Genomic DNA, 27,931 nt, shown 5'->3' with positions numbered 1-27,931 from the left:
CTACACGAAAAAAGTCACATTTTTGAGTTTATACCTTACAATTACGTTTATATCTCGCAATTCTGCCTTTTAAACTCTGAATTGCAAGAACCAAGTCTGAATTGGGAGACAAAAGGACAAAAGATGAAAACTAGTTCCCATACCATTCACTTTCACTGTATGGAAAAGAGCAGCTTGGACATTCTGATATAAACAGCTTGTTTTGCGTTCAAAGGAAGAACGAAAGTCATATGGGTTCTGAAGGACATGAAGGTGAGTAAATAGTGACAGAGTTTTCATTCTTAAGTAACGTTATACTATTCCTTTAAAACTTGCATAGGTTTTGTTACCTGATTTGTGGATGCAATTAGTTTTGCAAGCAAAAAAAAGATCTTATTTTACAGCAAACTACTATACATCTAATGTGAAAAATTGTATACTGAATGTTTACATTTTTCAAAAAGGCAGGACAAAAATAGATAAAAAGCATAAAAGGCGTGCCCAAAAATTGTTGGTATATCAGGAAAGGCATTCTGGACACCCATCTCTATTGGCTTAGGTTTGTTTGTAAGCAAAACAAACAAGAAACTGTAAGTGACTTCACCCATATACTCAGTATATTTGCAATAGCTGCAAACAAACCCTAACAACTGTTCAAAAACAATATCGACCCAGGCTAAATAAAAAAAAAACCACCTGATCCTACAGACTCTGGACATCTTCAGAAAGACATAAAAAGAGAAACACTCTACCAGATAATCCATGTAATTCCTCGATAGCTTCTTGCTGTTGTCTCCGGGAAGCAGAAGTCCTGAAATAAGGCGACTTTGAAATGAAACGCTGGTGTTGATTGAATGCATCCAAAAGTCTCGATTTTTGACGGCTTTGGCTTTGGATTCCCCGCCTCTCAGATGTGAAAAATAAAATATGAATAAAGCGGCTAGCAGCGTTAGCTGTGCACTCCTCTTCCTCTATAAGTCCCACGCGCGATTATGATTCTAAAACAAGTCCATGTGAATAAAAAAGATTCAGGCTTTTAATACATTCACAAACATGACTATATGTATATTTCAAGTCGTAATAATTCGGATGTATGTACGGCGAATGCACTACACTTTAATGGTGTGGGCGGAGAGAGGCGCTGTTTGTTGTGTGATCGCGAGCCACAGAAGCTCAAGCGTCACGACTTCCACGTGACGTCACTGTCACGCTGAATATTACGTTCATTCATCCAACACGGGTTGAAATTCTTTCTTGTTTTTTACTCCCTTTAAGTGTTTGCACCGATAACGTTAGCTCATATAAGTGGCTGCTCTTTCAACGCTTTCAACGTAATGATTATCTTTGTGTACGCTAATATTGATAACGACGTGTACGTGCTAGTTTTGCGAACGTCTTAGAGATCACGTGATAGCAGATCGTATCGAAAAGCTGCGCGTCTACAGGTTCTTTTACATCACGTGACAAGGAACTAACGCTGCCAGATTTTTGTTTGACAATGACCTCTACTGGTTAAAGTAATGTATTATTCTTCAAAAAAAAAAAAGTGACAGGATACCTAGTGTTGTGTAATCTGAGATCTTATGTTCATAGAAACATTGCTAGTTTCTTTTATAATGCATAACTTTGTGTTTACCTTTAAGTTTTAAATACACATATTTAGAAATTTAGTACAGATTAATTAGATTATATAATGTGGTCAAAATAAAGGGAAAACACATACTCATACATGTTGTTTATGCTAAAAACATAATGATTACCAATTAAAAATATCTAAATAGTGGGCGTTCTTATAATGTTTTAACATACTGCATCATTTTTATTTATGTCTAAATGTTTTGAAGCAACGTATGACCAGTAATACTCATTTGGGTGAACAGGCCATAATAACACGGTGCAATAAAAGTACAGTTCTGGTACAAATTAAGTTCAAAGTTTAAATGCTAGCTAGCATAAGTAGTGCATAGTTCTGTTAAAGTCAATAAAATGCTCTGTACGTTTATATGGCATGCATGTTTGACAATAATTTTCATGTTTTACTTTTCATAGGTATTATGTGTCTGTTCAAGATAATATTAAATCTGGCACAGTGATGGTTTAGGCCTTTTACACATTTTCAGCCAGTGAAGTTATGCTGATGATCTTTTTAATCAACACACATCAATCTTCTTAACACCCAATCCAGGCTAAGTGAACTATGAAAGACATTTGTTTGCAAAATACAAGAGAAAAAGAGGTTACACTTGAAAATATTATTTATTAAATATTCATTTTACAGTACATTTTAAAAGAATTATTTAAAAAATATTAATGAACAGCCACAATATTTATAAAAAACTGATATTGATACTGCTATACATACTGAGCTCTTTTTTTACAAAGTACAAGAAAAAAGAGGTTTACACTTGAAAATGGTGACCGTTTACAATTAGTTTAATGAGTTAACATTAGTTAACTACTTTAGTTAACATGAACTAGAAATGAACAATACTTATAGCATTTATTAATCTTAATGTTAATTTCAACATTTACTAATGCATTATTAAAATCAAAAGTTGTACTTGTTAACATCAGTGCCCTGTGAATTAACATGTGCTAACAATAAACAACTATATTTTCATTAAGAAACATTAACAAAGATGAATAACCTTATTGTAAAGTGTACCAGAATATTTTTTCTATTAAATGTTTAAAAGTGTTTGAAAAAATATTAATTTACTATTAATTTAATATTATTACTGATACTGTTATACATACTGAGCATTTTTTACAAAGTACAAGAAAAAAGGAGGTTACACTTGAAAATATTATCTATTAGGCATATTTATTCAGTTAACAATCAGTTTTACAGTAAATGTTAAAAAAAAAAGCGAAAAAAAAAATACAAAATATCATTCTAATAGTTATAAATAATTACTGATACTGATACGGCTATACATACTGAGCTTTTTTTTTTACAAAGTACAAGAAAAAAAGAGGTTACATATGAAAGAATTATTTAAGTATTCATTTTTATTCATTTTTAAATGTTTAAAAATGTTTGAAAAAATATTAATGAACATTCTAATAGTTATAAATTAATTACTGATACTGTTATACATACTGAGCATTTTTTACAAAGTACAAGAAAAAAGGAGGTTACACTTGAAAATATTATCTATTAGGCATATTTATTCAGTTAACAATCAGTTTCACAGTACATGTTTAAAAAAAAGTAAAAAAATTAGTTATAAATAATTACTGATACTGATACGGCTACACGTACTGAGTGTTTTTTTTTTTTTTTTACAAAGTACAAGAATAAAGAGGTTACACTTGAAAAAAATATTTATTAAGTATTCAGTTAACAATCATTTTTACAGTAAATGTTTATAAAATTGTTTTAAAAAATATTAATGAACATTCTAATCGTTATAAATAATTACTGATACTGATGCTGCTATACATGCTGAGCATTTTTTTACAAAGTACAAGAAAAAAGAGATTACACTTCAAAGAATTATTTATGAAGTATTCAGTTAACAATCATGTTTACAGTTAATGTTTTAAAAAAGTTTTAAAAAATATTAATGAACATTAATTGCTATAAATATTTACTGATACTGATGCTCTATACGTGCTGAGCATTTGTTTGTACAAAGTACAAGAAAAAATATTATGATATAATGATAAAAAAATATGAATGATTAACTAAGTTCATTATGTGTTTAAAAATTGTTGAAAAATATTACTGTACATTCTAACAGTAATAAATAATTATTGATACTGATACTGCTATAGACTTATGTTATGATAACAAAGTTATTATAAAATATTATAAAATGTAACGATGCGTTATTAATATTATATAATGAGTCGAAAGGTAAAACTAGATACGAATATAATGATTACAGTAAGTCATATTGCTCTATGAAGGGGCACTGGGGTTTATTTGTTACCCCAGGCTGATTATTCTGATTGGCTCCACCCTCGATTATTCTGCCCTGGACCGCACAGAGCATTCAGCGAAGAGAGGCAGGCGTACACAAACCTCACTTTTCAATACTCTTCTGAGAGGAATTTCAAAGTGTTTTCACGGGACAATGGCTTAAAAAGTTTTCGACGTGTTTTGGTAGAAAACAAAGGGCATAAATTCCCGAAGAGGCTGATTTAACGGACGGCGCGGAGGAGTGTATTGCAACTTTGTAAACTGAGTTTACAAAGCCTTTCCATACAACTATGGCGCTCAGAGCGAGAGCTTTATACGACTTTATCTCTGAAAATCCCGGCGAGATCTCTGTGAAAGAGAATGAAGTTCTAACTTTGTGTAGTGAAGAGGTTGTCGATGGTTGGTTGGAGGGCACGAACAGCAGAGGTGAGACGGGACTCTTCCCTGCATCATACGTGGAGATTATAAGGACTGACACATCACTGCACGGTAACGGGACATCCGCTAGTCAGAACTATTACCACCAAACTAGCCCTCAGAGGAGGGACACCTCAAATGAGTCGACACCCACTCATTCTGCAGTTTACCAGGGACATCAACAACAGCGACACAGTTTTCAAACGAGCCAGGGAAGCGACGAGGATTGGGACGATGACTGGGATGACGGCGTAGCGGCGGATGAACACGGAGGAACACCTGAAAAACGCGGGAATGCTCAAGCGGGATATCCCACTACCAGCACCTCAGCTTCTCGACGTGGTAGTGCGCAACAGTCCAAAAACACAGGAACAGTTGGTAAAAATCTCAATAGGTTTTCGACCTTTGTAAAGTCAGGCGGCGAGGCGTTCGTTTTGGGTGAAGCTTCAGGTTTGGTCAGAGATGGAGACAAAATATTTGTGGTTATGGGCCAATACGGTCCTGAATGGCAAGAGAACCCGTATCCATTCACCTGCACTATCGACGATCCTACAAAACAAACCAAATTCAAAGGGATGAAGAGCTATATGTCGTACGGACTCACGCCTAGTCATACTCAAAGCCAGGTGAATAGAAGATACAAGCACTTTGACTGGCTTTATGCGCGGCTCGTAGAAAAATTCCCCGTCATTTCGGTTCCTCACTTGCCTGAGAAGCAAGCGACAGGCCGATTTGAAGAGGATTTCATTTCTAAGAGGCGGAAAGGTTTAATATGGTGGATGAATCACATGACAAGTCATCCTATTTTATCTAAGTGTGACGTTTTCCAGCATTTTCTCACTTGCAGCAGTAACGACGAGAAAGCTTGGAAGCAAGGCAAGCGAAAAGCAGAGAAGGACGACTTGGTTGGCGCTAACTTCTTCCTCACTATCTGTCCTCCAGCTTTACCGCTTGACTTACAGGAGGTGGAAGGCAACGTAGATGGCTTCAAAGCGTTCACCAAAAAAATGGACGAAAACATCATACAGCTCAATGCCACTATTGGCGAATTCGCCAGAAAGCAAATCACTGGTTTTAAAAAGGAATATCAGAGAGTTGGACAGGCTTTCAGACTTCTAAGTCAGGCCTTTGAATTCGACCAGCAAGTATATTCAGCTCCATTAAACAAGGCCATGGCAAACACTGGAGAAGTCTACGAGACCATTGGGGATTACTTCGCAGAGCAGCCTCGTCAGGATTTGGAGCCAATTTCCGATCTCTTAGCGATTTACCAGGGCCACCTCGCAAACTTTCCAGACATTATCCATGTTCAGAAAGGTTTGGGATTTTTCTAATGTGTTTGCTCAGCTTGTCAGAATGGCATGCCATAAAATGTGAATATATAGGTCAGTAGGTCAGCAGTTTATGTGCATGCCATCAGCTTAAAAAAATAACACACTACCCAATCAACCCGCCATATGTCAAGTTAATATTTAAGTGGAAACCTAAATCAGTTTTGCTGTTTCATGAAACTAAAGAAGCATCTTATTCGTACTGAAATAAAAGGATGCATTCCTAGCAAACCGCTTTTTAGATTAGATAGACCTAATAGCAACAGGTTCTCGGCAGTATGTCAAATGACATGTCCTGATTTCTCCCTGAGAGCATATGAGGCCTGCTAGCTCTTGCGGCTTGAGATGTGTGTTGGTATGGTGGAAAGTTGCCAACCCTGTTGTAATTCCCACATCTCTTTAGTGGGGGAAGTGTATACTTCTGACTAATGTATTTTCCCCTTACTGTGACATGAAATTAACCAATGTCATTCTTTTCTGTATAATCATATCTCTGGGTTTATATGACGCAATAAGTTATTGCGGTTCAGTATGAGAAATTGCTTGTCCACATAAAACAACTGATGCTGGGATAGCTTTTGTGTTGAAGCCTCTAATCCGAAGCTTAGGGCCCCAGCACAGGGTAGCTGTAAACGCTTACACTACATTTTAACACAGACATAGTTATTCTAATGTGTTGGATGTAGAAACACAACTTTTAACTAAACATTCGCTGTACTGTATTCACAACTGATTGTACTTCCGTAATCAGAAATATTGCAGAGTGAAACAGGATATTTGGCAAGAAAAAAAATGTAGACCAGGATTTTTTCTCCATCTGGAATTGATTGGATCATGAAAAGCAGGCGTTACATAATGGAGCCAGGTTGGAGAGGAGGGTTTGCAAAGCAAAAGGTACTTGTTAAATGAAAATTGTTAAGGCAGAGCAAGTTGTGATTTTGATGTAAGACTCCAATGAATTTTTTTTTTTTTAATTCAAAATATTAATGAACTGATAAGTCATGTGCAATAAGGTCAGGAACGTTAATTTAGAAAGTAAACAGTTCATTTAAAGTGCACAGGGAATATTGATTTTTACTTGAGACATTCCAAAGAGAGCTGTAAGCCATAAATCAGAAGCATGACTGGTCTGAGCTTGCGTTTTAGTATGTTCAAAATGGAAAGCTCACAGAGTGCATGTGTGTGTGTTTGCAGATGTGTTTGGGTGTTACAGACTTTAACTAAACCTTCCTTGATTTTTCCCTTTCTGTTCACTGTCTTTCTCCAGGAGCCCTCACGAAGGCCAAGGAGAGTCAGAAACATGGGGAGGAAAAAGATGGCATTGCAGGCGGAGGCATCCACGACCGCTGCAACATCATCTCCTGTGCCACGCTAGCTGAGATCCAGCACTTTCATCGTGTACGCGTGCGTGACTTCAAGGCACAGATGCAGCATTTCCTACAGCAGCAGATCAGCTTCTTTCAGAAAATCACAGGCAAGTTGGAGGAAGCCTTGGACATGTATGATCAGGCTTAGGATGTTACAGAAGTGGAATACAACACAAATAAGCAACCTTTTTATTATAGATTCGTGAAAATGCACTTCATGTCTTGAAGGCGTGTTTGGGGTGGCTTGAGAACAAAAATGATGAAAGCGTGTGCCAGAAATTTACAATGGTCCTTACAATGTAGACTGAGTAAAATACTATATAATCTGAATCTACATAACAGTCACAATTAATTTGAGTTGAAACCCTTGAGACATAATCACAATTTTAAATTTACATTTTAAGTAATGGTTGATATAAACTACATTGATTACTTATAAATGTGTGCCTGTACTGATGTGCTCTCTATCGATGGACTCATTTCATGGACTTGTGGTGATGTTCAATAAGAATAGATTTGAACTGTTCTCTGATTCCAATGAATTTTAATACAGATATAAAGATACATTATGCTTTTGAATGTCTTATTGTGTCGGTCTGCCAAATATGGTTCTTTATGATCCTTGCAAGTTATACTGCTATTAACCTTTATCTAATCTGCTCTGGGGGAGAGGCCTGTGTCTGTTTTACATTAAGAGAAAGACGAGACATTGTTTCTCAGCCCTGGAGGAGAAGTGCAAAGGAACAATGACCTAGAAAACATGGGCTGAACCCTCTTTATCTAGAGGACATTCCAGACGAGGCAGAGAGGATCACTCACCGTACTAGTTTACCAGCACTTTCATTATTCACTTTAGATTTCTATGTAACAGCATAACTATTTTAGTTAGTTTAAAAACAGCAAATGAGCACTACATGTATATATTTTAAGAGCACAAGGGCCCAGCTGTACGAGCAATAAAAACTGAAGTGAAACCTTAAAAATGAAACTGTGGTTCTCAAGCTCTGGACCACTGGTGGTCCGTGAAAGATTCCCAGTGGTCTGCCAGTTGTTATTGGCTGGTTTAACAAAACAGAGCTAAATTTAAATATGTATTTGACAAAAAGCACAACCATTAAAATAATCAACCAATTAATCAAGTCATCATAATTAGTAATACAGCAATCAACAGATTGTGTTATCATAAATTTTATGACAGATTGTTTCCATTGTCTCACTTCGATAATGTAACGCAGGATTACACATCAGTGTAAATAAATGGTTATTCCAAATTCTTATCTTGCAAATAGCTGGCTTGTGTAAATTCAGTACAGTAGTGGTCTAGTTAATTTCAAAGAAGAACAAAAGCAAACTGGTGAAAAGGATGACCAATGAGAGAAGTCTTGATTTTGTCTTGGGGGTGTACTAGAACATGCTCTCATGCTTCGTGGTTCGAAAAACAAATTATTTTTTACATAATTTACATTATTACAATACCTTTCTCCCAAGCTTGGCACAAATGGGTCTATTAGTTCCAGGTTTGATTAAGCCCGCCTTCCGAAAAATTAAATGTGTTGTGATTGGTTAGCTGTCCCACTGCGTTTTGATTGGCGTACAGCTTAGACAGTGTTTCAGTACTGCCACGCCCCTTGCCAAAGCAGCAAGTTCCATGTACAACTGTTGGCGCAAGCTAGATTAAAGTGATTGTTACGTTTTAAATATGGATATTTAAAAACGCATCGATTCGCTACAGGAGGGCTTTATTGAGGAGTCCTTTATTGGAAGTCATATACACCTAGGATGCATTGAGGATAATAATACACTACAGCAGTGTTGGGTCCTATCGTCAGCCTGCAAGATCGCCAATACATGATATTATCGTGCTAATTTATTTATTTACTTAGTGTCATTACTTGAAATGTGCTCCAGCATAAGGCTAAAAGCAGCCTAATGTTTTTAATGACTTAATTTGTATTTAACATGACAACAATTGAATAAAAACAGCGTAAGTTACTAATTATAATGTTTAAATTTCCTTAGTTATTCAAAAAGCAGCTACAGAAAACGAGCAAAGAACATCACACGTGTATGGCGCGGCTCCAACACGGCCACCGGAGCTGATCACAGCCACTCTAGTCAATGCTTGCGTTTATACCCGCCGCGCTGCGGCTCTTTGAGGCATCCCAAAAGTGGTTTTCTGTGTTGCATCGCTAAAGTTAGGCTAATCCCCCACCTTGTCCCTACCCCACCCCCAACCATTCGAATTTCAATAGGCGGGATTTATTTTAATGATATTTTAATGGGCCGCATTGTGACATCATAACATCCGGAAAACAAATGCTGTAGTCCAAACGAGCCGTTCATTGTAGTTCTTGAAAAGGGATTTTTAAAAAACTAAATATGTCCCTTTGAAGTGGACTTTGAGATTTGTAACTTTATATATCTTTTTTTATGCCCAAGCATACACATCACACACTGACTAAAATTCAAAAAGTGAAAAAGCATAATAGCACCCCCTTAAGAACCATTGAAAAAGAATAAAAATGGAAAAATAATCAACCATCAAGGAAGATTAGCACACTCAGGCCTCAGAGCTCCAATCAAATGACCTCTTGAAGGAGATTGTACCATTATTAGTTTCTGTGCTTACTAGGGGGAAAAACCAGAGCTGTCCGGAGCAGTCAATCCCTCATTTGAATTATTTATCAGAGCTAAAGTTAGGCTTCTCTTTCCACACACTCAGGTACTTAATCATGAAGAATTTATTCCCACAGCTAGATCACTAACAAGCCCACACATATTGTGCATAAAACAATGCTAAGATGAAAAAGAAGACCTATACTATTCATTTATGTTTTTATGAACCATTGTTTTATCTATTATTATTATCTGTTAGTAATGATAAGGATTACAGGGTTATAGAAAAAGCAATAATCTTATTATTTCATACATTAATACAATGTAATGACAACCATTTTTACATTAATGTATTACTGTCACACATAAATACACACATACATGTAAACATTCATTCGTAAATTACAAGATAACAAACAAAGACTGTCATATTTTACTTCAGAAGAATATAAAATTATTAAAAATAGATGTGGGTCTGAAGCATATTTATCTTTGAAGCAAACTAGGCATTACGTAGAGTGTTTGAATGATTCACCTTTTTTTAATAGCAATGCATTTCTGCTGTATTGCTAGGAATGTAAAAATTGTGGTGCAATATTACTGAGGGCGGTTTTGTTTTTGTGGTCAGCATAGTGTTTTAAATTTAGACACTGTTTTAAAATGCACCTTTGAGTAGTTTCAGTTCCCTATTTAATTCCATTACATTCTGACAGATTTTAGAATGTAGCAGATGCAACCATATAAATAAACATAAGGCATTAGGGTACAGCATAAAGCTATAGTGAAAGAATGTGAAAGAAACAGTCAGTTTAGTTATCTTGTAGAATTTTTAATTATTCTATAACTTTATATAATTAATAAACTTGAAGGGATAGTTCATTCAAAAATGAAGATTTTGTCATCAATTACTCACCTTCATGTCATTTCAAACCTGTAAGACTTTCGTTCATCATCAGAACACAAATTATGATGAAATCCGAGAGCTTTCTGACCCTGCATAGACAGCAAAGCAACTACCACGTTCAGTGCCCATAAAAATAGTAAGGACATTGATAAAATAGTCCGTGTGATCAGTGGTTCAACCATAATTTTATGAAGCTACGAGAATACTTTTTGTGTGCAAAGAAAACAAAAATAACTTTATTCAATAATTTATTATCTTCTTTGCACGTTCGTGAAAGCACTACTGCAACTGCTATTACTATGAGAGAAGTGTTTTTTTCTGACAATGTATAATGTAAAATGTAATTGCAAAGTATTCTGACCATGTAGTAAGACTTTGTGGCTATCTCTGTTTTGTAAGAAATGAAACAAAACAAAAAAAAAGATCACAAACCACAAAAACATCTGAGCTGTGGCAGGACAAAACTGAAACAACATAACATCAAAAAACATATGATTGTTAAAATTCTAGTTGTTTGGCGATCTTTCACTTGATACTAAGCCAAGAGTCCTTCAGTCTGCAAGGTTAAAAACCAAATGCCAGCAATAGCAGGATTGGATATTTAAGTTTCTCAAAGTATGGTATGAAACGTAGAAGCTTACTTTCTTCTGCCAGTACTGCTAAGATTTGGCTCCCATGATGGTCCTGCACAATGATAGTTCAAGCAACATCTGGATGTGATAAAAGGAGTGGAGTCAAACCCAGTACTGGTTTTGTTTAAGGGGTGTTGCTGGTGAACATTGCTGGGCAGAACCAGGGTTCAGTGGACTCCATGTGCAAAGGAGAAATGGAGACACAGCTTGTTCGATTGCTGGCACCAAGGCTGCATCATGTACTTCCTGTAAAACAGGACTATCAGGGCAACTCGGAGTGAGTGGGGTTACTATAACTGAAGGAACAGTGAGACTTCTCTCGGGCTGACCCAGATATGGGCCTCTGGCTAAAATATCTTCACCAGGGTTCCCCGTCAGATCCGGTATCATTGCTGGATGAGCCCGCTTTTCCCTGCGGTGCCGGAAGACAAGTATGAGAACCACAAGAATGACAATCAGGAGGAGGCAAGCCAGAAGTGGTAAGATGATGAGCAAGGGATCAGATGCAGGTCTCGGTAAAGACTCCATCCTTACTAAAGTGTTTTTTGGGGAGGGGTTCAACTTGTCCACCGTGGTGCGGGGAACATGAGGAACCGTGGTTCTGCTTCGAGTGTGGTTCCCCCAGCGGTTTCGAGGTTTCAGCTTTGAAGTAGTCCTGTGTGGTCTTGTTGATGGATCTATGTGAGATGGAGGGTACATAGAATTCGTTGTTCTGTTCAAAGTCGGCAACTTGGTCGGCTCTGTAAGTATATGCTTCCCAGTAATGGGATTATAAGGTAATACTAGATACACAAATTCGCCCATGGCAGGTTGGACGTTGGCTGCCTTCAAAAGGAAGACAAACGAGTCATTAAGTGGGTGGACCACTGTGACGTTGTACTTGGCCGTTGTTGTGTTGGCATAAATGCCATGGAAGTTGATGTTTTCCTCAATAGCCACTCTGCCTTGTTCCACATCCCTGAACGAGAAGGACTCCACCGAGTGAGAGGCTCCTCCAAGGTCAAATGTGATTTTGACTAGCTTGCCGTGTTTCGGCGGCTCAATGATTTCAAAGATAGGATCGCTTGCACTAAGGGAGGCCAATTCTGTTGCATCCAAGACATCCTTTCGGAGCTTCACTGGGATGCCATCTGGGATCCTGACGTGCTCTCCAAGGTGGATGAGTGGCTTGACTGTGATGTTGACCACCTGGTTGGTCAGGTTACTCTCAGATGTGAAGACCGTGAACTCAAAGCAGTCTCGTGGGGATGACAGGTCACTCATGTTATAAAATACTCTGCCAGAATGCAGGTCCTCTTGGTCAAAGTGTGTGACTGGTTCTTTCATAACCATGACACTCCCGTGGCTTGGTGGGCTTGTAACTAAATACTTAATGGGTGCATCTCTCTCATTGGTCACTGCAGCCAGGTTCTCAAATGTCAGAATCACTGTGGTCTGGCCTTGCAGTAGAGTCAGTCCTGTGTTGTTGACCACACTGATGGTGATATTCTCCACCTCTATACTGAAGAGCTTGTAGAGTGGTCTGTGGAATCCATCGGTGATACTGAAGTAGATGACTCCTGATGATGGCTCCCCCTTTTGTACAAAGTGCACCCTTCCATGATTTACATCAGCTTGGGTGAAGGTGCTGACAGACTTATTGAGCTGACCCTCCAATGCAAGGAAGCCATTCTTGGGCTTGCTGATTACAGTATAAAAAAGCTCCTCAGGTGGAGTGTCTTGGTCCTGCACATAAAGGTTCTCAGGGTCTAAGGTCACGGTATCCCCTTTGACCACTTTGAGTCTTGGGGATCCTGTCTTGAGCACAGGAGGCTGGTCATTAACAGGCGTCACAGTGATGTTAAATATTTCAGATACTATATAATCTGCATTCTGAGGTCGTTGAGCAGGCTTTCCTTTGGGGATTAGCCACACGTCAAAAGTAAAGTTATCATGAGTGGTTTCTGAGTCGTCATGTACGTAAATTATTCCATTCTTATGCAGGTTGAATTGAGAAAACTTTGGTCTTTCATGTGTCAGGTTCTTTTCAGCTACAACAATTGTACCATGGTGGGGTGGAGAGGTGATTTCGTACCAGACCTCATAGAAATTGCGTTCTGCTTCATCTAATTTTCCCAAAGCGTTGGAGGCATCCAATTTTGATTTATCAATGAGAACACTACTACCCTCAGTGACAACAGCACCTGAATAACAAATATGAATGTTAGTGTTGTTAATGTAAAGGTAATCATACTCATTTTTTTCATGTGGTTTTTAAATATAAATAACTGTAAGTCAGAAATCATTACCAGTGTTTGTTAAGAGTGCACTCCTATGCTCCTGACCAGTATTTTCATAAGAGATGTGGATATTAAAGGTATGAGCTTGGAGAGATGCTGGTGGGCATGATGCAGTGAAGGTGAAGGAATCTGCAGCGGTCCATGCAACAGGTTTAGTCTGTGCATACAGCACAGCACGTTCTTTCACCTAAAATAACAAAGGTTATTTAGCTTAAAATTGTGATGCAAAAAAATGTATTTGAGCTGCAGATTTGGGCTGGTGATAACTTTATGACAGTTACAGCAGCAGTCATGTGCAGACTTGCTTAAAGGATTAGTTCACTTCCAGGATGAAAATGTTTCTCTTCAATGGTGGCCAACGGGTTGAAGGTGCAAATTGCAGTTTCAATGCAGCTTCAAAGGGCTCTACACAATCCCAGCTGAGAAATGAGGGTCTTATCTAGTAAAACGATTGGCCATTTTCAAAATTTATATACTTTTTAACCACAAATGCTCATCTTGCACTAGCTCTGTGATGTACGCATGGTTTAATTCTTCATCTGTGTACTTTGGTTCAAAAAGGTAAGGTAGGGTGACAAATCTCATTTTCCCCTCCAACTTTAAAATCGTCTAACGTTGTTTTACCATTTTTTGTAAAGGGCATTGTACTTTCTTCCGCCTTCTTCCGCCTACGTCTCGCATGACTTTTCCAACATAACTACGTAATGGGTAAGGTTGAGCTAGTGCAAGATGAGGATTTGTGGTTAAAAAGTATATACATTTTTATTTTTTTTAAATGACCAGCCGTTTTGCTAGATAAGACCCTTATTCCTCATCTGGGATCTTGTAGAGCCCTTTGAAGCTGCACTGAAACTGCAATTTGGACCTTCAACCCGTTGGCTATCATTGAAGTCCACTATATGGAGAAAAATTCTGGAATGTTTTCCTCAAAAACCTTAATTTCTTTTCGACTAAAGAAAGAAAGACATGAACATCCTGGAAGACATGGGGGTGAGTAAATTACAGGAAAAATTTATTTTGGAAGTGAACTAATCTTTTAAGTTGGCCATATAGATATACCACAATACAATTTCTGTCAGAACTACTTTGTTATGGTCAAATAATGTTACACAAATAATGTGTGAAATTGTATTGTTTCGACAAGGAAAAAGCATCCTTTAAATCATATCTTCAAAACATCTATGCTAAATGAGATCTGTGGTAGAGCATTTAAAATGTTAAACGTTAACAGAATACACCAAAAAGTACTCAAAAGCAGTTACATCAGTTTCTCTCTGGAATTAAAAAAGAATGTGAACATACTTTTGAAAAGAAGTAGACATTTTAACATCAGCCAACTAAACCTAGAAGCAGATTTCATAAATACCATGTTTTGGGTGAAGGTTGAGATTTCCTCTGTGGAATTTTCATCTTGTTTCCACCTCAGGCTGCCAAATCTTGGAAGCGTGGTCACAGTGTATGTAATGGTGCGATTCCCATAAATATCATCAAAGTCATTTGTGATTATCAACAGCTCATCTTCAGTAATTAACTTTAAAGAACCTGTAGAAGGATACAGGAAATACTCCATTTACATCACACAGAAAATTGCACCAGTACTGCTTCAATGACTAGGCTAGCCTGAGTTTCACTTTTTAAAATCCAGTCAAGCTGCTGCAGTCTGCTACAATATCTTGTTCTTTTGCTACTCTATTGCTTCATGTGAAAGGCACCCTTACTCCTTTCTACTAAAATTTAAATAGTTTTTTGTATTTAAAGGGACAGTTCACCCGAAAAGGAAAATTCTGTTATTAATTACTCACCTGGAAGACTTTTGTTTATTTTCAGAACACAAATTAAGATATTTTTGATGAAATCCGAGAGCTTTCTAACCCTGCATAGACAGCAACGCAACTGACATGTTCAAGGCCCGGAAAGGAAGTAAGGACATAGTTAAAATAGTCCATGTGACATCAGTGGTTCAGCCGCTTTTTTATGAAGTCTAAGACTGACACGGAAGAGAAGAAATTGTTGAATAAAGTCATTATTTTTGTTTTCTTTGCACACAAGTATTTTCGTAGCTTCATAACATTATAGTTAAACCACTGATGTCACATGGACTATTTTAACAATGTTCTTACTACCTTTCTGGGCCTTGAACATGATAGTTGCGTTGCTGTCTATGCAGCTATTTTAGCTGTCTATGTCTATCTCAGATTTCATCAAAAATATCTTACAGGTTTGGAACGACATGAGGATGAGTAATTAATGACAGAATTTTCACTTTTGAGTGAACTATCCCTTTAACAGCACTACAGCATTTGTACTAGTACAAAAAAATCAAACCTGGGAAAACTCTGAGCTCTTGATTTTTCTCTAAGCTGATGACCAGAGATTGGGCTGCAACACTAAAGATTTGCCTTGGAGCAAAGTTCACCCCATCATTGACTTGAAAGTGAAATCCTCCTGACAAGGCACCTGTCAAAACATAAATGCCACAAACTCACTAACATATCAAGCAAAATGGCTTATCAGTGGGTACTTAATAATGTAAACTAACCACTATGTACAAACACTAGCTGGCCATGATTGATATGAGTTTGGGTGAAGTTCAGAACAGGCCTGGAGGGGGCGCTCTTTAGAGCTAGATGCCCATTCCTTGGTGGAGTGATGATGAATTCTAGGCTCTCAGGAGGAGAATCTGGATCTTCAGAACTGAGGTCTTCAGTGGTTATCTCTGTCACAGAACCTTCCCACACCTAATGAAAGAAACATGATGCTGTCAGTTCTGGTCGTGTTTTGTCAGGTAAGGTTTAAATTTTACACCAGAAACCATTTCATAATGTGTTTACTGAGCCTCCTGCTGGTGAAAAGGGGAATCTTAAGTCTAGGCCTCCACACAGTTTAAAGGAGAAGTCCACTTTCAGAACAAAAATGTACAGACAATTTACTCACCCCCTTGTCATCCAAGATGTTCATGTCTTTCTTTCTTCAGTCGATAAGAAATTTAGTTTTTTGAGGAAAACATTTCAGGAATTATCTTCATATAGTGGACTTCAATGGTGCCCCCAAGTTTGAACTTCCAAAATGCAGCTTTAGAGGGCTCTAAACGATCCCAGCTGAGGAAGAAGGGTCTTATCTAGCGAAACGATCTGTCATTTTTGAAACAAATTTACAATTTATATACTTTTTAATCTCAAACGCTCATCTATTCTCTGCAATGTGCATGCGTACTCTGTGTAATCCGGGTTAATACAGAGTATGTCGGAAACATTCCATCTCATTTTCGTCCCCAACTTCAAAATCATCCTACATTGTTGCAGAAGTACCAGACCCAGTGTTTACAAAGTGAACATGCAGAGAAGAGCAAACACCCTTTACAAAAAAAGGTAAAACAGCGATGTAGGACAATGGGATTTCTTCAACATACTCTAACTGTATTGACCTGGATTATAAAGAGTTTACATGCATATCGCAGACAATAGACAAGACGAGCGTTTGAGGTTAAAAAGTATATAAACTGTCAATTTGTTTCGATTTGTTTTAAATGCACTTTTTGAAACTGCATTTAAAATGCATTTTGGAGGTTCAAACCATTGAAGTCAACTATATGGAGATCATTTTTAAAATGTTTTCCTCAAAAAACATATTTTTTTAACAACTGAAGAAAGAAAGACATGAGCATCTTGGATGACAAGGGGGTGAGTAAATTATCTGTACATTTTTGTTCTGGAAGTAAAGTTCTCCCTTTAAGCTGGTTTACCAGCATGCTTTTTTTTTCCAAGTTGAAAATGGAAAAATAATATGTGCCAAATTCCCTTAACTTACTGAAGCTAACTGAATGCACCACTATTTTTCACACTAATTTGTGGGAATAAAATAAAATCATTTGAAAAACCCAGGTTGCAGTCATGTTTACTGTTTTGGTGTGTGTTTTTGTTTTTTGTTCATTTAATATATCTTACCATTTAATTTTTACAAATCCTATTTTGAATGAATGTCTTACGGGTTTGGAATGACATGAGGGTTAATAATTTTCTTTTTTGGATGAACTATCCCTTTAAGAAAAAACTCACCTTGAGAATCCTGTTGACAGTTACAATTGGAGGTTCGTCATTTATGGGTGTTATATTGACATAAACTACAAAAGGCAAGCTTTGCTTTCGGATATCTGTATTATTGGCCACCACTGTAAAATTATCAGCCATGGTCTCACTTCCATCATGGACATAGAATATGAATCCCTGTTCAGCCTGTGACAAACAAAAGTATACAATTCTTTGATATTATAAAAACTACTAGTGAATATTATCTTTTCATAATGAACAAGTGAAGAACAGAAACTCACTTGAGCCCTTGTGAAAGATGGAATGGGAACACCAGGGATCCTTGAGTGCTCAATTCGTCCATGATGAGGCCCCTCGGTTATAAGATAGAAGATCTGGAGTCCATGAAAGTGTCTGTTAACAACTTTGATGATGTCCTGAGTGAGAGCTTTAGAAGAACCCTCTATCAGGGTCATATTGGACACCTCGAGTGGGATGTGCAAGGGGATAATATCCACTACGATTACGAGATCATGGAATGTTAGAACGCCATTGGTTACGTCAAGTGAGAAAGAGTCATTAACATATCCACGCTCTGTTTGAACATACTGAACATGACCTTCATTAATATCACCCTGTGAAAAGCTTTGGATGGGATTCTCCTGACTGCCACGGTAGTGATCTTCTTCTAGCATGGATATCCGCAGAAAACCGTAAGTGGGTCCAAGTTTCACAGTATACACAATCTCAGAAGGTTTGTTATCCTCATGAACAACCTGGAACACACCACATAAGCGCATTATATAGATAATAGTTTACAATACTCAATCAAGTTAACTGAAATTTTTTTTGAAATAGAACCCCAGGTATTAAAAGGGTCATTGGATGCTAAGTTCACTTTTACATGTTGTTTGAACATTAATGTGTGTTGGCAGTGTATGTACACATCTACCCCATAATGATAAAAGTCCATGCAGTGGTTTTTAATTAATCTGTAAAAATAATATTTTCAAATCGAGCCATTCTCAGATGCCTGTCATTGTGGCATCACACCGACAGAGGCCGCTCCCACGATAGTTGATTGACATGAGTCCAACCTCCACTTTTTGATGCCGGAGCAGGGATGTAAGTTAGACAAGAATTGAGGGATTTAGGTGTTGTGTTGCTGGATGTAATAATGAACATAATGGTCGTCATTTACTCCTGACATCTGAGCTGCTGAAGATGCAGAAGATGCCGTCTATGTTCACGCGAATCATTCGTGATCCAGCTTCCTTTACAGCAGAAGTGAGTATAAGGGTTTTTTTAATGAATCTTTGCGATCGCCTTATAATGTGCAAGTTAGCAAGTTTAGCAGCTAAATGCAGCTAAAGTAAACAGGCTCGTCACTCCACATAGAGAAGAGAGGGGCGGGGCGAGCAGAGCTCATTTGGATTTAAAGCAACCTCATCCAGAATGGGATGATTTTTGCAGGGCTGATTTTGGCATGGTAAAAAAGGGTGTTGTTTTACACTACCATTGAGAATTTTTAACCAAAGTATATTATAGACTTTTCATTAAGAGCCTAAAGATTCATATCAACTTGTGGAAAATGGGCATCTGATGAGCCCTTTAAGACTTGTGTGGCTCTTACTGAAATATGTAGTAGAAAACCCATGAAAGATTTAAATTTTTTAAAAGATCTATATTGTTTTATACATATTTTGGACTATGGGGGCTGCCATTATTTCAATGATATAAAATGGTTGTACTTGCGCTACTGGCGATACCTGTTGCTATTTTTACCACAACACAACTTAGAAAATAAAATACTGATACGATGACCACAGCTACTGAAAGAGCTAACAGGTGCTGATGGATATAAGCGTAGGCTTAAGTCAAATGCCGTACCATCGATAAACGCCCCCAGATATCAAATGAAATACACGCTAAGAAACTCTTTCAGTGGCTTCAGCGCCATGACAAGTGCCAGCATGTTTGCATCCTACCAATATGGCATCTAGCATTTCTTGTCTTTGCCATTTGTAGGCTGTGGTCTACTAAAAGCCTCAAAGGCTTTTAGTGTAGAGAACAAAGACGCAGGTCTTTAGGAAGTTTTATTCATCCACAGCCATCTTCCCATTCTTTTCTCCTTGCCAGTAGCTCACTGAGTGCAACCTTTTCACGTCATTTAAATAATGGCACCCCCTATAGTCCAAATTATATATTAAACAATGTGGATTTTTTAAATAACAGAAATCTTTCATTTGTTTTCTGCTACATATTTCAATAGGCGACATCTTTTACATTATATTAAGAAATAAAAATCTTAATACCTGGGATTCCCTTTAATAAAGCAAAACTAACCTGGAGAACTTCCTTGTTAATTTTTACAGGCTTTCCTTCCTCCACCACAATTGGGTTATTGTGGATGACTCTTGGGGGCTTCTGATGACTCTCAAGGTACACCTTAACTGGCACACTTACATCCAGACGCAGGCCTTTAACCTTACTGGTGAAGTTAAAAAAGTCCTCCAGTATTTCACTGTCATCATGATGATACACTACATTACCCATCTTCAGGTCATGTTGTGTGAAAGTATCTGCTTTTATACCACTGCAGTAAAGAGTCCCATGGCTCGGTGGTAGAAAAACCTTAAAGACCACTTCTTCATCATGCCTGACATCCATATTAGTTAAGATACTGAAATTAGCAACTTCTAAACTGGCCATCTGGCCTTTCTGGACCAAGAGACCTGTGTTGTTTGCCACCTTAACAAATGGATCATGGGCTGATACTTCAAGAAGTGTTGATGTATAGTGCTTCCCATCAGATATGAAGAGGACAAAGCGTCCATAACTCACTCCTTTGTGAATGAACAGCACTCTCTTCTCTTCTAAGTCCCTCTGATGGAATTGATAAAGCTTGTGTGTGGTGTCATTTACCAGGACCAGCTCACCCATGGGGATCTTTCGTCTGGTATAAAGCAGATCTTTGTCATCAAAGTCTGTGTCAGCATCATGGTAGCACAAATCTTCCAGCGTAAGCAACCGCTGACTGTCACGCACCACATGGAAAACTTTATCCACAACACGGATGGGTTTCTGATCATTAACCAACTGGATGGAAATATTAAATGTACCCTCTGTGCCTCGGGTCTTATTTTGCAGAGAGCCAAAAGAGGCTAGGAATGTAAATGCATCATGGGTGGTTTCACTATCATCATGGACATACAAAATGCGTTCCTCTGAAATGTCCTGATTGGTGAACTCTATTATGCTGTCATTACTGGGAGAAGAATTAGGGAGGTTTATTTTCTTTAATATCCCATGTTTAGGGCTGCTGGTTACAGTGTAGTGTACTGCTCTGGAGCTGGGCGTCTCTGAGAATAGCATTGCCTTGGTAATGACCTTGCTCTCCCCTTCCAAGAGAGAAAGTCCATGATTTTTTAAAATTATGTTATGAATATCTGCTTTGATACTGATTCTGAACTCATGAATCCCTGACCTGGCGAATTTCGAGAATACTTGAAAATGAAACATGTCCCTTATATCATCATGTGGCCTTTCTAAGAGCTCATATTGCAACTTGTGATTAGTAATGTCAGCTTGGCTGAAAGTAGAGTTCTTTTTTAAAATCTTATTATTGAGAAGAAGATGTCCTTTCCTTGGTAACGTCAATAAGCGAATGTAAAGATCATTTTCCGAAAGTCTTGCACCCTTGGTGACAACATGGAATTGTTGAGCTGTCAATGTGACTTTGTGTTCACCATCTATCTCTACCTTATTCCTGGTGATTCTGTAACGAATCCAGCGTACTCTAATCAAAAACATCAACTCGTCCGTGATTGAGCCGACTGTGACTTTGCATTTGAAACTGTCAGTGATATTACTTTGCTGCGTCCCATGGAAGGTGCTGAGATATCGGAGACGCTCCTTTTCCAGGAGTTTTTGCGTAAATGTGTTTGTTTGCTTCCACTGCCCACTCGAATGCAGCCTTTGTATCTCACCATACACTGGCAGGACTGTGATGTCATATCGAATGTCCACTGCTTGTTTAGGAACATTGACTTGCACAGCAAGATGTTTGTTACCAATAAAGGTTGCTTCACCTTGGGTTACCTCTACTCCGGTGTTGTTGGCAACCTTGTGTTCTAGGGGAACAGCGATGATCCTGAGTACCACTGTGTTGCTTACCTTGTCCCCATCACTCACCCTAATAGCCATCCTGGAGTTCTTGACACCTTTGTGGACATAACTCACTTTACCCTGCTCTAGATCGCTTAGAGTAAATGAGGTAACTGCTCTGCCCGGGTGTTCCTCGATCTCTAGAAAGCCTGAACCGGCATTCAGGTTTCCAAGGACTGAGAACATCAGGTCTGTAGAGTTAGTGTCAGGGTCGATGACCCTGAGGACATCAGTGCTCAAACGACGTCTTGAGTGCTCCAGCAGAATGAAGAGGCTGCCCTCAGGAAGGCTAAGTTCAGGAGCATCATTGACAGGTGTGATGCTGATGTTAAATCTGTGCAGACGATTGCCTTTGAGATAGCTGGGCACTTCCTTTTTGCTGTTGGTGAAGATGGAAAACATGAAGAAGTCAAGTAAGTCCTCGGATCCTCCATGGACATACATGACCCTTCCATGCCAGAGGTCCATAATACTGAAGGTGTTCTCGGTCAGAACAGGGTCAACATCTAGTCGGAGCTGCCCGTGGACTGGCTGCTCTTCAATGCGAAACATAATCTGTGATTGTCGGATCCCAAGCTTCCGGAACTCTAGGTTAATTTTAATGTGTTTAGACTCAAGTGGTGCCCGTCCACCTTCAAGAACTTCAAGTTCCTTGAGTACAAGGAAGCTTCTCTTGTCCATCTCAGATGAGACATCTGTGATATTTTCAGAATCCACGGTAATAACTGATGGACTTGTGGCACTAGGTCCAAACTGTTTTTGTGGTTCACAACCTACAGAAATATCCTTGGTGACTAATGCTTTTGGAAGGCCCATCTTTTGGTAATTAACTCTGATATTTCTAAGACAGCCTTTGAATGATCCTCCTCCTGTACGCTTCCCTATCATCGAGAGCAATCCATTCTTGCGGACTTCTGTGTAAGTGCCGACATCGACTCCACCTAGGAACAGAGGTCCAGTAAACTGTAACGAACTGGCATTTATCCCAAAGCTAGAATTGTGCATCTCCAATCCCAAAGTAAATTGCAGATTCAAAGGAGACAAATAGAGGCGCAAAATGTGCCAAGCCCCATCATTGACCATCATCAAGGAACGCAGTGCCGTTTTGGTTATACCTATTTTAATGATAGCAACAAGGTGACCCTTTTGGATCTCCAGGGTAAAATAGTTACCCTGCCCTGCAGAGCTGTATAAAAGGATGCCCTCTGAATATACTGTATGCAGTTCACATTCAAATACACCCTCTTGGGGTACGTCCCATGTTGGTAAGGACATGAATGCTTTGGAACTGAAGAAACTTATCGAATCGTTGACAGTGGCCGAAAACTGTGGGCTGCAACCAAGCGACACTTCATGAATCATTTTGTATCCAGAGTAAGGCCTAAGAGAGGACAGGAGGTTATGCTCATTGAAGAGAACCTCGTCCAAACATCCCCGAAAGCCAAAAGGAGTTTCATTTGCTGAGAGGTAGGATTTTTCCAGATCCCCAACACCACCAACAAAGAGTCCTTCCTTAACATCCAGTTCAAAGTCAGGTCCTGGCATCCTTACAGATGTTATAGAGTTTTTGTCCACAGTAAGTGTGATGTTGTCATGATCATGTTGAAGTTCTACTGTATGCCAAGTCAGATCATTCAAGGGGATTCCTTTCTCAGAACGAACAGTCCGTTCCCCGGATCCAAGCTGAATCCGTACCTGACAGAGATGGACAGGAGATCTTTATAGTAATGCAAAAAAGAAAACTTGTACTACATTAAATAATTAGTTCACTTCCAAAATAAAAACATCCTGATAATTTACTCACCCCTATGTCAACCAAGATGTCTTCTTTCTTCAGTTGAAAAGAACTGAAAGTTTTTGAGGAAAACATTCCAGGATTTTTCTCCGTACAGTAGACTTCAGTGGTGGCCAATGGGTTGAAGGTCTAAATTGCAGTTTCAAAAGGTTCTACACTATCCCGGCCAAAGAATAAGGGTCTTGTCTAGCAAAACGATTGGTCATTTTCTAAAAAAAAAAAAAAAACGTATACTTTTTAACCACAAATGCTCATCTTACACTAACTCAACTTGATGCATTACATAATCACATTGGAAAGGTCACGCATGATGTAGGCTGACGTACCAACCCAGTTTACAAAGCAAATGTGCAAAAAAAGTGAAACGCCCTTTACAAAAATCGTGAAAACAACAACACTGAATGATTTTAAAGTTGGAGGAAAAAATGAGATGGAGTTTTTCGCCCCTACCCTACCTTTTTGAACTGGAGTACACAGATGAAGAACAAACCACACGCAACCTTTCAGCCTGATCTCACGGCAATTTGTACAGATTTTACAAGGTGGCCTTACACCTAACCCCGCCCCTAAACCTACCCATCACTGGGATCTAGGCAAATCACACAAAATCATACGAGTGAGGTTGTACGAATTCGTACAAATTAGCCACCTCATAAAATACGTACATATTCCCATGAGATAGCATTGGACCTTTCCAACGTGATTACATAATGTGTGAAGTCATAGACTGTAAGCCCTTTGAAGATGCTGTATAGAGAAAAATACTGGAATGTTTTCCTCTAAAACCTTTTCCTCTTAAACTGAAGAAAGAAAGACATGAACATCTTTGATGACGTGGGTGAGTAAACTTACAGGACATTTTAATTCTGGAAGTGAACTAATCCTTTAAGTGCAAGTAACAGAGTCGCCATGTCAGTACTCCTCAGCATGAAAAAACTTGTCAGTACAGTGATGCTTGTGGAGGTTTAGATTATGAACAGACTTTTTCTGTCTAGAAGCAACAAGAAATCACTTGCCTCTGTGTTTTTGCCTTTAGGTAAAAAATATCTGCGATGAGCGCATACCTTATTATCAGTCAGATAAATGTAACTGCCATAGTTGGATTTAACTTTAAGCTCAGTAAGAAGGATACTAATTTGTGAGATTCCAACATACTGTATTCATTAGAGTTGATTGTTATATGCAATATTTCACTATGCAATCTCAGCCTCTTACAGCAGTCACAAAAACTGCAATGATCTCAGACAAAGGATTCTTATGCGAAAATATTCTTTCTGTTTTTGCCTTATCGCTGAAATGAATATGCATGGGAATCTACATCAGTTGAACTCTATTTTACAGCTTAACATGAATTAATATGCAATTAAAAGTTACAAAACATCAAATTACATGTTACCATATATCTGTTTATACCTATATACAGTATCGTGTTCTATGATTTAGAAAATCAATTAAATTTAATGCATTTAATTAATCACCTGTACTCTGCCAGAATGCATCCCCACCCAGAGGAAGTCCGTCTCCCCAGCTGCCAAGAACAGTAGGCCGCTGGGTCCAGAGGTTCGAAACCGTACATGGAAAGACGTCTGACTAGACAACTCAACTGCTTTCAAATGCACAAACCCATCTCCGTAGAAAGAAGCTGCAAAGTAATTTGTACTAGAATTACTGTTTTTATAGAACCCCTATTAATGCATGTGTTTTATAACAGTATGCTTAATACAGCATATACATAAACACTACACATTTTTAACACTTTGCACTTTACAACAGGGCAAAGGACACATTCCTTAAAACAAAGTGCCAGAGGGTAAGACGTCTTTCTGTTTGAGAACTATAACACACACACATTTAAATTGCATAATTTCATTCCTTTAAAACAAGCTTTTGTCTCGTCTCATAAGTGCAAGGACTATTCTTGCATACTGTATGCATCTGAGTTAGACACTGATATAGCCCCCAGTAAATTAAGAGTTTTTATTGGCCTGAACAGCTCTGTGACAGCTGATGCTCTGTGCCTAATGCAGTTTAGACTAAGTGCTGTTGTGTCTGCAGCCCTCTAATGCTTTATCAGAATTCAATTAATGCATTTTAATGTGCTGAAGGCTTTTTAGGAGCACAGTAGTAATTTCTAGACCACTGTGTCAAAGTCAATAGGGATTAGCACAGTGACTGAATGTGCTTTTATGAAATGCTAACCGAACCGAGTTAGTAGGGCAAGCAATTTTTACTAATTAGATTGCTCAGATTTTATATTTAACCTGTGAGGGACAGACTGTAAAAGTATGTCCAAATTAAGTGTGCAAACTAGTCATGCAACACACAGTGGCAGCAAACATAAACACCTAATTAAAGAACGAGTCTATGACACTTGTTGTGCATTAGAATGGACACTGGGATATACAAACATTGCATTAAAGTTTACATAAATATGAAGTTTTACCCAAACAAAATAGCCATGAACACCTCTTAAGGAAGCATTATCTTTATAGCAACGTTAAGGTTTTTAAAAATGCATTTAATTGCAGATTACTGTCTCTGGATTTGGACTGAGGGAGGTCGCTTCCATTCATGCTGCAAGTAAACAAAATGAATTTGGACAGATCGGATTATATCTAATCCCATATCAGACATGTGCAGAAGTGTCTTTGTACAGTGAGGTGTTAATTACTCCTTACATGACACTATATCCAAATGTGCTGTTTATAAATGATTGATTATATTTTCTATAGTTTACATAAATAATCGTTATATCTGAACAGGATTACTAAAGCCAAACAGAAATTACTAGAGATACATTAACTATTAAAAACAAAATTATATTGTTTAGTCTTAAATAGAAATAGAAATAATTATCATATTATATTATATTATATTATATTATATAATATAATATAGTATATTATATGACTAACTTAGTGGTCTGCTAACACTCACCTCCGAAAGCTTTTCCACCAGTCAAAGAGAGCAGCACAAACATGCGCCACAAAAACTTTTGCTCAAAGGAAATGTGAATCCACATGTTTCATAGCATTTCAGATCAATTCAAAAGTCTTACTGATTTAATATTCCCCAAAATACGTCCATTGTGCGACCTTAAACCATTGTTAACTTTAAATCACTGTACCTGCAAATCTGTCATCTAAACAACGTCACGGGCGTGTGACGCAAGCCCCGCCCCTTCATACATATTAATGACGCTCACGCCATAATTACGGAGGAAAATAGGCTACCGCAACCTCAGAAACTGCCCAGACTATTCATTCATATTTTCAGTACGCTTATACTTTATCTAGTAGCAATAATGAAAGCAGGGGAAATCTTAAAGCTGCAGAATCTGGCTCGTTTTTGTCATCCTTATTGATCTGTTAATTTAGGATAACTAGAATTTAGGAAAATCATAATCATAATGTTAAAGCCAATGTCTTTTTTGCATAATTACGTATATATATATATATTTTTTAATATGTAGTCTATTTTATGTTATACCTTTTTTCGAACGTATTGTAAATATAGCATAGCCTACATTAAAACTACCAGCAATTTAATCATTATAAATATAAAATAAATAGAAATATTAAGTATATATTTAATATATATATATATATATATATATATATATATATATATAAATCATCACAAAACAGACATCAATTCGACATCTGCGTTTACTGACGTATTTGTTTATAGTCTATTTATTTTTACGATGAGCACTAGGGGGCGCAATCACACTACATAAACCGTCAAAACGTAAAAAAGTGTTTTTTCTAAATGCCTTTGGAACAACACTTTTACACACTGATCACAATTAAATTTATAGGTTAGAATCTCTCCCTCACAGGATTATATATGTCTATTATGTTTTTTGTTCTTAGGCCAGAGTGAGTAAAAAAAAAATTATTAAATATTTAAAGTATTTGCTCAACAATAAGTACGTCTGACTGACATATTGTTATCTTCATATTTATATTTTCTTTTTAATCATATAAAACACATACAAGAAGATACACTGCCCTCCAAAATTTTGGAAACACCCCTGGCAAAGTGTGGTTTTGGACGATATCAGCATAAACCCTTATCATTTTTTGGTGCAAATACATTAAAGCAACTTGACATTATCATTGAAGACCAGAAATAATAATTTTCATTGTGATTACATAATATTGGCAATAAATACATGTCGAAGTCAGACATGCTCCTTTGCCAGCTGTGATGCCTGGTTACTGGTTTAAACTTGGCCCAGGTTTTTAAAAGATTTTTGGGTCAGCACACCTTAATAGCTTCAACAACTGATTGCCAGTTTAGTTTATAATACAATGAATTTAGGCCCAGATTATACAGAGCTGTAATAGCTGCTAATGGTGGATATTTTGATGAACTGAAAATTTATGTTTTTTCTATGTATAAACTGTTTATGTAATAAAATATGTTTTTGTAATTTGTGTTGTCGCGTATCAGTGAAAAATTATCACAAATTAAAAAGGATTCATG

At 37.7% G+C, this 27,931-nt stretch overlaps 3 protein-coding genes across 3 annotated transcripts in view; 1 reads left to right on the top strand and 2 right to left on the bottom strand.

Annotated features, from left to right (window-relative positions):
* Positions 1–1,134, bottom strand: part of arl15b (ADP-ribosylation factor-like 15b) — a 73,162-nt gene extending 72,028 nt beyond the window's left edge. The window contains exon 1 of the mRNA XM_051121718.1: positions 732–1,134. Within this exon, the coding sequence (XP_050977675.1) occupies positions 732–839 (108 nt within the window). The 5' untranslated portion in view covers positions 840–1,134. The remainder of the gene's footprint in view (positions 1–731) is intronic.
* Positions 1,135–3,976: 2,842 nt separating this feature from the next.
* On the top strand, positions 3,977–7,588 carry snx18b (sorting nexin 18b). Its single transcript, XM_051121713.1, has 2 exons — positions 3,977–5,641; positions 6,923–7,588. Exons 1-2 carry the CDS (start codon positions 4,198–4,200, stop codon positions 7,168–7,170), a joined length of 1,692 nt encoding a protein of 563 aa, XP_050977670.1. The 5' UTR covers positions 3,977–4,197; the 3' UTR covers positions 7,171–7,588.
* A 2,389-nt stretch (positions 7,589–9,977) lies between these two features.
* On the bottom strand, positions 9,978–26,590 carry LOC127171514 (chondroitin sulfate proteoglycan 4). The gene is made up of 10 exons (XM_051120219.1): positions 26,378–26,590; positions 24,919–25,082; positions 19,825–23,340; positions 17,781–18,254; positions 17,509–17,685; positions 15,993–16,191; positions 15,779–15,910; positions 14,820–14,995; positions 13,463–13,640; positions 9,978–13,357 (listed from the first exon to the last, which is right to left on the bottom strand). The coding sequence occupies exons 1-10, from the start codon at positions 26,460–26,462 to the stop codon at positions 11,277–11,279; spliced, it is 7,182 nt and encodes a 2,393-aa protein (XP_050976176.1). The 5' UTR covers positions 26,463–26,590; the 3' UTR covers positions 9,978–11,276.
* Positions 26,591–27,931: the final 1,341 nt, after the last annotated feature.

The sequence above is a fragment of the Labeo rohita genome, chromosome 10, assembly GCF_022985175.1.
Source record: "Labeo rohita strain BAU-BD-2019 chromosome 10, IGBB_LRoh.1.0, whole genome shotgun sequence".
In the NCBI taxonomy this organism is placed as follows: domain Eukaryota; kingdom Metazoa; phylum Chordata; class Actinopteri; order Cypriniformes; family Cyprinidae; genus Labeo; species Labeo rohita.
Note: the sequence above shows the minus strand (reverse complement) of the source record. Positions and strands in the feature narration are given on the sequence as shown.

Coding starts and splice junctions, on each gene's coding strand:
- snx18b (XM_051121713.1), top strand. CDS start 4,198: ATGGCGCTCAGAGCGAGAGCTTTATACGACTTTATCTCTGAAAATCCC. Junction 5,642..6,922: donor CATTATCCATGTTCAGAAAG/GTTTGGGATTTT, acceptor GTCTTTCTCCAG/GAGCCCTCACGAAGGCCAAG.
- LOC127171514 (XM_051120219.1), bottom strand. CDS start 26,462: ATGTGGATTCACATTTCCTTTGAGCAAAAGTTTTTGTGGCGCATGTTT. Junction 23,341..24,918: donor TGCATTCTGGCAGAGTACAG/GTGATTAATTAA, acceptor CATCTCTGTCAG/GTACGGATTCAGCTTGGATC. Junction 13,358..13,462: donor TGCACTCTTAACAAACACTG/GTAATGATTTCT, acceptor TTTGTTATTCAG/GTGCTGTTGTCACTGAGGGT.